The 13,753-nt window shown below is 40.9% G+C and overlaps 1 protein-coding gene across 5 annotated transcripts in view; it reads left to right on the top strand.

Moving 5' to 3' along the window:
• The window catches only part of rtkn (rhotekin), an 88,310-nt gene that overhangs the window by 15,891 nt on the left and 58,666 nt on the right, over positions 1 to 13,753 (top strand). The window contains exon 1 of one of the 5 annotated variants that reach the window (XM_031305186.2): positions 6,958 to 7,566. The exons of the other annotated variants lie outside the window; for them this stretch is intronic. Coding sequence (XP_031161046.1) covers positions 7,471 to 7,566 — 96 coding nt within the window. The 5' untranslated portion in view covers positions 6,958 to 7,470. Of the gene's footprint in view, positions 1 to 6,957; positions 7,567 to 13,753 lie in introns of those variants that run through there. 5 annotated transcript variants of the gene reach the window in all.

Genomic DNA, 13,753 nt, shown 5'->3' with positions numbered 1-13,753 from the left:
CGACTAAATAAGTTCTCAGTCGACTAATACTCATATGATTTTAGGGATGCACCGAATCCAGGATTCGGCTTTGGATTCGGCCGAATATTGTTTTTTTTTTTATGGGGTTCTGTTTCTGCCGAACCTTAGAATTTTTTTCCACAGAACCCTACGCTTGCACTAAGCGCACTACGCTGGTCGACGTAATGACGGCGCCGTTGATTACGGGAAGGTGTTTACGTAGGTGGAGCGTTCAATGCAGTAGGCAATAGGCTTTGTGTGATCGTTGACAATAGAAAAGCGCAATATAATTGCAGTCCAGAGAGTTTTCTTCACAAAGAATCATGCAAAAGTACCACTTTAAATCTTGTTTTTACCAGAGATGTGCACATACGTTTCTTGGAAATAAGTCATTTAGCATGAATAAACCATAAAAGACTCTAAGGAAATCTTAGTCGACTAACGATTCGTTTTTTATTATTATTATTAGTAAACTAAGAGTGGGAAGCCCTAGTTATTACTGTATGTGATGAGGCAGGCTACTCCCCCAGCTTTTCTAAGATAATCCACAGTCTGTGACGCCTACATCCTTTTCTTCAATATGGGATTTCCTGTAAAAGAAGAGCACCATCTGCTTGATTTGTAGGACCGTCTGTGCTCAACATTTCACTTGCAATATTACTCAAATGTTGATCATGGATATAGAGTGGAACGTTCTTTACGACACCGTCATAATACCATCCCCTGTATCTAATCCTAAAGAAGAAGTTAGATCACTCTGACATTACAGGCTGAAACTGACGCATCTAATAACAAGGTAGACTGTGTCATGACATTACTCCGTCTCCCATGTCTGAGTTATGACTGCTTGGCTGTCAGCGCCGCTCCTTCATGCTCTCTAACTGAGAACTGACCTCCAGGGGGATTTCTCCATGATCCGTCTGGTTTCACAGCTCGTCACCCGCTGCTGTCATCAAGTCAAACAGATGTGACCCGGTGTCTGCCGTAACACAGCCATGTAGCCGAAGTCCTGTGATATTCAAATCTGTCGAGGCTGTTGTGACGCACATTTCACAGGAACAGATTTGATACACAAGACTAGATCTGCAAAGATTAAATTAGAGCTGGGCAATATATCAATATTATATCGATATTGTGATATTAGACTAGATATCGTCTTAGATTTTGGATATCGTAATATCGTGATATGGCATAAGTGTTGTCTTTTCCTGGTTTTAAAGGCTGCATTACAGTAAAGTGATGTCATTTTCTGAACTTACCAGACTGTTGTAACTGTTCTATTATTTGTCTTTACCCACTTAGTCATTATATCCACATTACTGATGATTATTTATCAAAAATCACATTGTGTAAATATTTTGTGAAAGCACCAATAGTCAACACTACAATATCGTTGCGGTATCGATATCGAGGTATTTGGTCAAAAATATTGTGATATTTGATTTTTTCCATATCGCCCAGCCCTAGATTAAATGATAAATTGTCAACTATTAAGTTAAAACTTTAGTGCATAACTTTTTGATAGTAATAAAAGTGTGTGTGTGTGTGTGTGTGTGTGTGTGTGTGTGTGTGTGTGTGTGTGTGTGTGTGTGTGTGTGTGTGTGTGTTCACATGGCTCACAGAGTGTTTGTTTATGCCTGGGTGTGTATTTGTGTATGTACTGTAAGTGTAGGTTTGCGTCGGTGTCGAGTGGGAGCCGTGGTGTGGGACCGGGTGGGGTTCAGTTTTGTCAGATTGGGTCTAGATGACAGTCAGGGTTCTTTGTTGTGGTTTGAGGCCCCGGCTGGCCTGGGGCCCTCTGCTGTTTCCCTGCCCTGTTCTGCTGGCTGCCACACTGCGAGTTAGACTAAAGACAGCTTTAAACCTTCAGCACAAACGCTTCAGTTGTGAAGATAAAAGGTGGCATTGCTATCTGAGGCTGTAAGATCGTGCTGATTAGAAGATGAAAATGACATTTTTATGATAATTATCAGTGTGTGTTTTTTTTTTACACTCTGTAGATTGTTCATATGAATCTCCTCTGGGCTCTTTTTTTGTCTTTTGTACACTGCCTGTCTGAACACTCATTCTCTGTATTCAGAAGCATATGGAGCCTGGTGATATTAAAGTGCTCATATTATGCTCATTTTCATGTTCATAATTGTATTTAGAGGTTGTACCAGAATAGGTTTACATGGTTTAATTTTCAAAAAACACCATATATTTGTTGTACTGCACATTGCTGCAGCTCCTCTTTTCACCCTGTGTGTTGAGCTCTCTGTTTTAGGTACAGAGTGAGACATCTCACTTCTGTTACTTCTTTGTTGGGAGTCTCACATGCACAGTAGCTAGGTAAGGACTACTAGCCAGTCAGAAGCAGAGTATGAGGGCGTGCCACGCTAGCAGCTAGGCGAGCATTATAACGTGCGTTACAAAGTGACTTATTACATGCACAAAAAAGATATATAACACAATAAAGGAAAGGGAAAAAGCCAAAAAGCAGAATATGAGCACTTTAAAGGATAATTATGATTTATTACAACTACAGTCTTATTTTCATGCTATTGCCTTTATTCCTATCGTTAATACTGACATTAAAAGAGTTAATTGCAGAGATTCATCCAAACTGCTTGATGTAAATATCAATCAGAGTTTACAGACCTACTTCCTGGTTCAACTGTGACTTTTGCCGTAGTTGTGCACTACCAAATGATGTTGAAAACATTTCAGCTTCACTCACTTTTGGTTTCACCTCCAAATAAATTGGTTTAGATAATCTGGCTAAAAAGGTTGGATTGTTTACAACCTTTTTGATCATCCGAAAGCTAGTTTTTCGCCTTCGAAAATCTATACAGTATTGCAAAATAAAATATCGCAATACTTAAGTGTATTGATTTCTTTCTTACACCCCTATACGCACGGCAGTAAGCATGATCGGTCGGTGAACAATAAACGCAGTGAGTCTGTGTTACTTTATTTGACAGAAATCTTTGCACTTTGCTGTTATTTCTGACAATTTGATAAATAAGAATGTATATTATACTTGAAATAAAAATGAAACCCCAATTAACAAAACTGGTTAAAAAAAAGTAATATTCATATTTAAATAAATCATCGGGAGAGTCTGGTACAGCCAGACTCTGGACGGTAAAACTGAGATTACCTCTCATATTTAAGGTTGTGTATGTTCTGCTTGTTGAGCGGTTGTTTGATGAATTGCTCTTAATCACATTTGGAGAGGATTTTAATTGCGATTTCTTTTTTTTTCTCTCTCAATTCTTATCATTTTTGTGCTGGTAGTTTTCCTTTGGGGATGGCTCAAACCTTTTTTGGGGGACGCCAAAAATTCCTTCATGCAGGCGAAACCCTGCCTACAGTAGATATGGGAAGAATTTTGGTGCCTAAGGTAAATGATGACCAACACGATAAGTATAAGTTGTAAAAAACAGATATTACCCCTTTAACATGTCTTACATTTGCAATTAACATATTTTGTTTTGTCTTTTACGTTCATCTTCATCTCGTTACTTTCATCTTTTATTTTAATACATGCATTTTATGGAGTTCAGTTGTCTCCACAGCTTTTCCTCCAAAATATGAATCTGTCTTACAATACATATCTATTTCTTTCCTCCCCTGCAAACACTACACATATAACACTTATCTGTAATATATATTTGGCTTCTTGCTGAGTGACTCTCAGCCCCGACTCACGCATGTTTCCTCCAGCTGATTAAGTGCATGGACAGGACAGGAAGTGTTCCATATTCCTCCACACATCCGTTCAGAAACAAGAAAAGCACCGGCGATTGTCTTGAAAGCAGTGCAACCCTCTCAAAACCTATTATGCAAGAGAGAGAGAGAGAGAGTGTGTGTGTGAGTGTGTGTGTGTGTGTGTGTGTGTGTGTGTGTGTGTGTGTGTGTGTGTGTGTGTGTGTGTTCTTGTTTAACTATATTCGTGGGCTCCAAAAACCGGGAGTCCAGTACACTTGTGGGGTCCGGACAGCTTTGTGGGGCCAAAATGCTGGACCCCACAAGGTTAAAGGTCTGTTTGAGGGTTAAGACTTGGTTTTAGGATTAGGGTTAGAATTAGGTTATGGTTAGGGTGAGGGTAAGGGTTAAGGTTACGCATTTAGTTTTGATGGTTAGGGTAAGGGGCTAGGGAATGCATTATGTCAATGACGGGTCCCCACAAAGATAGTGAAATGCACTGTGTGTGTGTGTGTGTGTGTGTGTGTGTGTGTGTGTGTGTGTGTGTAATATATTCTAAAGCTGTAATTGCAATACAGCTATACCGTGAAACCGTAAATATTTGCGCTGAAGGTTATCATACCGTCAGAATCTCATACCAGCCGTGTGTGTGTGTGTGTGTTTCGGAGAAGGGATTTTATCCAAATGTTCTAATCTTTTCATAGAACAAATGTTTCCTGTTGGTGTTCTATATAATCCCCCCTCCTGTTTGATCAAACCTCGGAATTAGTGTTGGATGAACTGATTGGATAATATATTGGTTTCCCTCCTCCCCGGTGGCAGCTAATTAGCACATCTGGCCCCGGAACAGTCAGTCCAAGCTGCTAATCCACCGTCCCATCAGTAGGTAATCACCATTAAACACAGCAAAAAATCCCTGTCAGGCCTAAAGCTGTTAGGCCTCCGTACTAACAACTCATCTGTCTCTAAATACCTGAGTGTTCCTCGTCCTCGGTGGCTCCTGGCCAAGAAGCAGCCATGCTCACTCAGTGTTTGAGCTAGTCGCCTGCCTGCCTGCCTGCCTGCCTGCCTGCCTGCCTGCCTGCCTGCCTGCCTGCCAGCCTGCCAGCGTGCCCTGTCATTGAGATAATCGCTGTTTTCTGTCTGTTTTTGTTCAGCCTCTAGGCTTTTGTCATAAGGTGTCAGTCTTTGTGTTTTACTGCAGGGAGAATCACCTGCAGCACGTCTTGCTTTAAAAGAGAAACTAAAGAAAGACTAAATGGATCAAGTCACACTGGGATAATACTTTGTTGTCCTGTTGCTTGTTCATTCTTTAAAAAAAAATGTATCAATGTAAAAGTGAGAACAGCTGCGAGAAATAAACTGTACCACTTCATTAGAGGCTTGTTTTAACACAATTCAGTACAGTGTCAAAGATGTTTGAAGTCTTGTTAAGTGAATTTTTTTTCAGTTCAGCGGCACGCCAGATTGACTTTCAGAGGAGATTGACTGGATATGAATCTACACACAGTGAACACACACGCACACACACACACACACACACACACACACGCACACACACACAAGTCCAAGAATGTTTTCTGAGCACCTATAACCCCACACTCCCTTTGTGCATTCACCTCAACTATTTCTCTTTCCACCCAAAGAGCAATAAATCTCTCCTCTTACTGTGTGTGTTGGTGTCTGCCACAGATTAGCTGCATGATTTAAACTCTTGAGGGTGGAGGCTTTTCTTGGGGAAATGACCCGGCTTGCTACCGGCACCCCTGGCTCCTCCTGAGGTGAAAGGGCTTTCACAGCTCCTTTGTTTTCTCTGTTTGCCTGTGTAAAAGAGATTGCACTTCAGAGAGATGGAGTGCCATATGGGCATGTGAGTGGAAAGGGATGGCCCCAAAAGTCATGTCAAAGTGACTTGCATCGAGACATTGTTGTCCTAAAACTTTCTTTTCTACAACTTTTTTTTTTCTACAAGAAGAAGATCTTCTTCCTCATGATGAGCTCTTGGAATTATGCAGCATCCCTCTGAAATCCCCACTCCCCCCTGTGTTGGTGGTTGTGAATACTAAGAATGTGTGTGTTTTAATTAATGTGCCTCTGCGTGAGCAATGCACAATGTGATGCCGGTTTCCTGTTGAGTGGTCGGCTTGAGGTTTGCTCAGCGTGGTCTCACCCACGCCACAAGGAAGGATACACACACACACACACACACACACACACACACACACACACACACACACACACACACGTGACACAACAGCTGTATCAGGTCCAGGATTAACACGTTGAAGATGAGAACAGGATGCATGTTCAGGTCTTTGTTTGCTCTTGCCGTGTATGTTCTGAAGAGTGAAGGCAGATTGGCAGTTTTCCCAGAGGACAGAAGCGGAACCATCAGCCAATTTATGGCTGAAAGTCACATAGAGTAAACTTTGGGATTCTCTTGTTTGGAGAACAGAGGGAACTGGCCACCAAACAGCTGGAATGATGGGGAAAGGAGACTGCCTTCGCCCTGGCATGACTTTAAATGTTTGTTTTTCAAAGTAGGAAGATATTTCTTCATTTGAAAACAACTTTCTCATATTTTTTTATGACATCCAACTTTACACAACACTTAAAGGGAAGTTGACACGTCTTTTTGGGAGTCGATATTTTTGTTGGATATGGTAAGAATGGCCTGGAGAGACTTATATATATAAATATTTAAAAGGTTGAGCAATAAAAGATTGAAACAATGTGTGACACTGGGGATCTGCACTATGAAATATGGATTAGAATCTGCCAAATGTGACCCTGTGACCTACTAAACATTGCATATTTTATTTCTCAAATATCTGCTCTTTCAGTATCACATTTTTTTTTTTTTAAACACAAAGTTTGTTTTAAAAAATCTTTTTTTACAAGACAGAAATGTAATGCTATCCCCATCTCCATTGTTTTAATGCATCACACTTGGAGTTTTTCTCATGTTACTGCTTGATAACATCTCTGGGTGTTCATTTTCACTCTTGCCTCCCCTCATGACGAAATCCAGCTGACACGGTTATAATTTCACCATTTAATATCAAGCCAGTAAAAAGAACAAAGCTCCCCACCCCTGCTATGCTTGTATGCTGCTGTGGTATTTGCTATTTGTTTGTTTTAAAAAAATAAAAAAAAAAGGGCGTAGGGGCTGCTACAGTAATCTCTCTCTCTTCCCCCTTCTTTTTCTTTTTTTAAAGTTCATTACCATCACCAGAGGCGCGTCGTAGGGGTTAATTTAGCGCCGAGTTGGGGAGCGTCAGGGCGCACACAGTGGACTAGTTGTGTCGATTACTCCCGCAGAGGCGATGCCCTTTTGTAGAGAGGTCTCTTGTCACACAGAGGACAGACGGCATTCACAATCGGGACACAGGGACACAAAGAGAAGAACTGCATTTTAAAAGGCTCCATTCTTTCCCCCTGCAACCGCTGGGTGTTGACTGTGGGTGTTTGAGAGGATCTTTGTTGCCCGGAGAAAAGTAGAGAGGAAGAATACGCGCCGTGAACGGGCTGGGGGGAATTTTTATGGACAGGGTTACTACAGTACAGTGCAGGCGATGCTGTCCGCCACTCCACCTATGTTTGCGTCTGCCGGAGTCTTGTTTTGGACGAGGAGCTGAACTTTTACGCATTGTTTTACGCACGGACTGCACGAGATACTGTCATAATGAAGTTTCTCTGCGCGGTACCTGCTTGGTGAGCGGTTTGAGTCGGATCATTAACTTCTAAGAAGAAGTCATTTTGTGGATATCTGCCGAAAGGATGCCAGTTGATAAATTCGCGAACATGGAGGAAAAACTGTGGATATTGGAGGACCTCAATATGATGTACATCCGTCAGATTGCACTCAGTCTACAGGTAAAAAGTTTATTTCTACTTCCAGTTGACCATCACTTCTCCCTGACCGTCTGCACGCGCTTTTTGTTGCTCTTTTTCGCGCAGTTGTCACCAGATTTTACAATCTCAAGGCTGTGGGGTGCGTCAGTTGGAGAAGCGCGTTTGATTATGTCTCAGACTGTTTTTACTTTCTTTTTCTCGAATTGATTTGCAATCCATCTTGAAGACGAGCAGGCTCACTGATAGCTGACATCTGACATCTTTTTTTCTAAAGCACAGTGCATCCCTGTGAGTCTGCAGCTGTGCCTCTGCGCGTTGTAAAGTTTACAGAGGGGTTGGTTGAAGACTAAGAAGTCAAGCTGACACTGGTGTGCTCTCTCCCGTTACAGATGGCAAATCTTACCCTGACAGCCAACAGAAAACAACGCTGCATGCCATCCATCTCTCCCTCTGTGCTTAACCTTCCAATTGGGGTTCACACTCAGTCCACAGCTGCACATATGGGCCTCATAAGTCCCCTGTGTGTGTGTGTGTGTGTGTGTGGGTGTGTGTGGGTGTGTGTACACTAGTATTGTGTTCTGAGAAAGACAGAAGGAAGTCGTTCCATAAAGAGCTGCAACGATTAATCGATTAGTTGTCAATTAATCGCCAACTATTTTTATAATCAATGAATCGCTTTGAGTCATTTTTTATGGAAAAAACATAAATTCTCTGATTCCACTTTCATAAATGTGTGAGTATTTTCTAGTTTCTTCTCTCCTCTGTGACAGTAAACTGAATATCTTTGAGTTGTGGACAAAAACAAGACATTTGAGGACGTCATCTTGGGCTTTGGGGAACACTGATTAACATTTTCTGGCATTTTGTAGACCAAACAATGGATTCATGGAGAAAATAATCAACAGATTAATTGACAATTCCATACAGCGTGACAAATGTTAATCATTAATTCAGTATCTATCACACAATCTATTCCTGTAGCCGTTTCAGAGGAAATACAGCGAAGAATGTGTGTAACTCATTTTTAACAGAGTTGAAAGGAAGAGGAGATGCACTGGAAATGTTACAAGAATTTTTAAAGGAAATTCTAATATACTTTTTTTTTCTGGTCCCATAATCTGAAAAGGCTGTGCTGCAGCTGTTTAGAGGTGTTTCTTTCTCACCGTTTCCCCCGAATTCTCGTCCAAAAAGCCTTCAGCTGTGTGACACAAGGGCTGCATGAGAGGTGATATCACTCACTGGTTATACCTGCTGGCAGTTTGGCGTCGTTTTCATGCGCGGGGTGTTTCTTTTGTTTATCTACCTGTGCCAAATGCCACAGAGCGTGCCAGGGGTCTGGTGTTTTTTTTATCACGTAAGAGGAGATACGTGACTATGATACAAACACACAGTCCTGTAGGGCTGCAACTAACGATTGTTTTCATTGACGATTAATCTGTTGATTATTTCCTCGATTAATCGGTTAGTTGTTTCGGTCTATAAAATGTCAGAAAACTGTGAAAAATGACAATCAGTGTTAGGGCTGGGCAATATATCAATATTATATCGATATCAAGATATGAGACTAGATATCGTCTTAGATTTTAAAAATCATAATATCGGGATATGGCATAAGGGTTGTCGTTTTCTGGTTTTAAACGCTGCATTACAGTAAATTAATGTCATTTTCTTCACTTACCAGATTGTTGTAGCTGTTTTATTATTTGCCTTTACCCACTTAGACGTTATATCCACATCACTGATGATTATTTATCTAAAATCTAATTGTGAAAACATTTTGTTAAAGCAATAATTGTCAAGCCTACAATATCATCGCAATATCGACATCGAGGTATTTGGTCAGGAATATCGTGATATCTGATTTCCTCCATATCGCCCAGCTCTAATCAGCGTTTCCCAAAGCCCAAGAGGACGTCCTCAAATGTCTTGTTTTGTCCACAACTCAAAGATATTCAGTTTACTGTCAAAGAGGAAAGAATAAACTAGAAACATATTCACATTTAGGAAGCTGGACTCAGATATGATTGGCTGAGACAGATGGCTAACCAGACTGCACCTTATTACATTATTAAAATATTTTGTAACACTTTACTTGAAGGTATCTACATAAGAGTGACATGACACTGTCATGAACACATCAACCCTAACTCTAACTCTAACCATAACCATAACTTGTCATGACAAAAACCGAATGACACTTACTAAAAGAAGCGTTATGTCATAAACGTTTATGACTTGTTTATAAGGTTTCTGACACGTTCATGACAGTGTCATGTCACTCTTATGTAGATACCTTCAAGTAAAGTGTAATCAAATACTCACATGAAACCGTTATCAGTGAATTTCTGTGAATAAATAGTTAACTAATCTATTCATCTTTGCAGCTCTGTACTCTTACCAGCTTTAGCCTGTGTGAAGCCCATTCTCTTTCAGGGACATTATGGTTCCCTAATTGTTGGTCCGTCTTTGAAACAGTCATTACACTTTAGAGACACAGGTTTTCCTGAGGCTTTTATTGCGCCTGTAGCCTGAAATGCACTGTCACAAAACCAGCTATCACAAGGTCTTTTTGCCAACAAGTTGATCGGCACTAAGTAGCTTATTAGTTCCTGTCACAGGGCCTCCTTTGATGAAGACACTTTTGTTTACAGCTCGGACATAGACTGGAAAGTGGTTCTTTGTCTGAATATTGAATCAGGGGCATTATGGTGGAATGTAGACAACTTGTTTGTGCATTTAGTTCCAGTTATATTTCTGTAAATGCAATTTCTAGGGGAGGAATGTACAATAACAAGACGATTTAGCCCTGTGTGAAAACCCGCTTGTCGCTACTCATCCTTCCCAGGGAGTTCAGAGGTCAGGGTTTGGCTGCAGAGAAGCATTGCTCTGCAATAACCAGTGAGCATTTCAGTAAAGCTGCAAAGATTGTTGATTAATTGTCAGCTATTAAATGAATCGTCAACTAATTTGATAAATGGTCAACAGGTTTGAGTCCAAATCTCTGATTCCGGCTTCTTAAATGTGAATATTTTGTAGTTTCTTCTTTCCTCTGTGACAGTAAGCGGAATAAATATTTTAGTTTTGGACAAAACAAGACATTTGAGGATGTCCTCATGGGCTTCGGGAAACACTGATCGACATTTTTTCACCATTTTAGAGACCAAACAACTAATCCAATTATCGAGAAAATAACCGACAGATTAATCGGCTATGAAAATAATTGTTAGCTGCAGCCCTAAATTTCAGATAGTTGCATAGAAAGTCATGCTCGTCTTCAACTCATATGAGTATGTTTTGCTGGTAAACACTCACTTGTTTGCTCACTACCTCACTCAGTCAGTCACTCTCTCTTCCCTCCCTCCCTCCCTCCCTCCCTCCATGTCTCCTGTGCCTGGGGGGGGGGGGTTTGGAGACAGGGATTCTTTGTATGTGGCTGAGCTGCACGGCCCACAGTCTAACTGTAATTTCAGCTAGCTGTGGATGTTCTTTGCTCCAGGGTCTTTCATAAATGTCCTGCTGGGTCTTCACGACTTGAAATTATTACACGGTAAACCCTTTTCTCCTCCTTTTTGTTTTTCCCTGCGGCAACATATATGTGAAAACCGCTCCCACCCCATGCACACACAAATACTGTACGTGTGTGTGTGTGTGTGTGTGTGTGTGTGTTCTTGTTTAACTATATTTGTGCGGTCCAAAAACCGGGAATACAGTATACTTGTGGGGTCCCGACAGCTTTGTGGGGCCAAAATGCTGGACCCCACAACTTTAAAGGTCTGTTTGAGGGTTAAGACTTGGTTTTAGGATTAGGGTTAGAATTAGGTTATGGTTAGGGTGAGGGTAAGGGTTAAGGTTAGGCATTTAGTTGTGATGGTTAAGGTTAGGGTAAGGAGCTAGGGAATGCATTATGTCAATGACGGGTCCCCACAAAGATAGTGAAACGCACTGTGTGTGTGTGTGTGTGTGTGTGTGTGTGTGTGTGTGTGTGTGTGCTAGTATTGTGTTCTGAGAAAGACAGAAGGAACTCGTTCCATAAAGAGCTGCAACGATTAATCGATTAGTTGTCAAGTAATCGCCAACTATTTTGATAATCAATGAATCGCTTTGAGTCATTTTTTTATGGAAAAAAAGAAATTCTCTGATTCCAGTTTCATAAATGTGTCAATATTTTCTATAGTTTCTTCCCTCCTCTGTGACAGTAAACTGAATATCTTTGAGTTGTGGACAAAAACAAGACATTTGAGGACGTCATCTTGGGCTCTGGGGAACACCGATTAACATTTTCTGGCATTTTGTAGACCAAACAATGGATTCATCGAGAAAATAATCAACAGATTAATTAACAATTCCATACAGCATGACAAATGTTAATCATTAATGATAACATATAGGCCTACAGAAGACAACGCATTCTCATGAATGGGTTTCGTAAGTTTAGGGGTCTTTACAGTTAAATTTATCTGACAAAAGGTGACTGTGAGCCGGGTTCCAGTCACCGTGAGGTGCCGGTCGTTTCAAAGGCCGTTGTAGTTGAGTTTAGCAGACAAAAGGAGAACTTCATGCAGCGACGACCGTTACGTTTAAGCACCGAAAGGACTTAAGAATAGAAAAAAAGATTGTGGTTTAGGTTAAAACACTGGTCCCCTTAAGTAGTACCACCGGGCAGTGGTGTAGTGGTCCCTGGAGAAGTGGGTATACTCTGTGTTCACCTTTTTTTTTTTTTTTTTTTTTTTTTTTTAAAGTAGTCCAGAAAAAAAGCCCTGTTTTAGAAACAGCGACATGTAAGACTATGATTTAGTTTACCCAAAAATCTGTCATTTCTACTTGCTCACTATTATAAAATGATCATGACTTGATTAGGAGCAGTTTGTAGTTACTACTGGTCACACAAGCAGCCTGGATGAATGTAAAATGTATTTATCATGAGGCAAACATGGTGTTATCTCTTCTCCTCTAAATGTGCAGTCATATTGCCACTGGCAATTTGCCAGTAGTTTAAAATAATGATTCATTTGGAAACCACCTTAAAACTTACCTCAGAATTATGTCTTCCATCAACTGGGGTGGCACACCGCCGCTTGTGTTATTTCTTCAGCTGTTGTTTGGTCTGCTGCCGTTATCGTAGTCAAGTGGCACCGGCACCTGAGGTTTTTTTTTGTTTTTTTTCACTGGCACCTGAGGTATTAGCGATATTTTCCTCGGCATGACCCGCCCTACTCTGCCTCTGATTGGCTCATCAGTCCTCATGCCTAAAGTTAACCAATCTAATCAGTGAAAGCAGCGAGTACCAGCCAATTAGAGGCAGAGGAGGGTGGGTCATGGCTTCACTATCCTTGAGGAAAAAATGGGCAAAAGCACAGATATTACTGAATGGTGCGCATCAGGGGGGATTTAGAAGTGGGTATACGCAATGCTGACTGAAAAATAAGTAGGTATACGCCGTATACCAGCGTATACCCTGGACTACACCACTGCCACCGGGACACGAATAGTGTTTCCTGGGTGAAAGTCTTGTGTTTCTCAAGGGGGTAAGCGAGCATCCAGAAAGCGTACCTCCTATGGGGAGATTCTGAGGCTAACAAGCCATCACCTTCTGTTAGCATTCCATTGACTCCCATTCATTTTGGCGTCACTTTGACAGAGAATAACTTTACATCTGAAGCGTTTAAAGACTCTATTTGTCCATTGTTTATTTCTAAAGAAACACGACAATGTATAAAAGACTCCATTACCTTGTATCTCTCGTTATGGTCCCGTAGCAGCCGTTAGGCCTGCACGATTCGGGGAAAAATATGAATCACGATTTTTTAGCTTAGAATTGATATCACGATTCTCTGCCTTTTCCCACGAAGTGTAATGTTTATTGCACACATGAACCAGGACAAAACAAAACAAATCGGCAGTACCAAACATAGATTTTGTTTTGGCACCTATAGCACATTGCGCATCACCACAAGCCTGTAAACATAGAGGCTTCAATGAAGAGAAGGGAGAGCATTGCAGCGCTTGGGTAGTGCTTTAAAACCGTTTTTTTTACAGTCTATGTTTAAAATTCACAGAAGAAAGTAGTAGCGTTTGTGATGCAGTCGGCTCGTAAAATTAAATGAGAATCAAAGTCATAAAAAAAAATGTGTGTTTTAAAAATGTAACAAAAAAATCAAAGTTATTTAAAAATTAAATCGTCAACACGGTGAATCGAGATCGCGATTTT

Source organism: Sander lucioperca, chromosome 2 (genome assembly GCF_008315115.2).
Source record: "Sander lucioperca isolate FBNREF2018 chromosome 2, SLUC_FBN_1.2, whole genome shotgun sequence".
NCBI lineage: Eukaryota > Metazoa > Chordata > Actinopteri > Perciformes > Percidae > Sander > Sander lucioperca.
The sequence above is the reverse complement of the archived record's forward strand: the minus strand, read 5'-3'. Positions and strand labels throughout refer to the sequence as shown.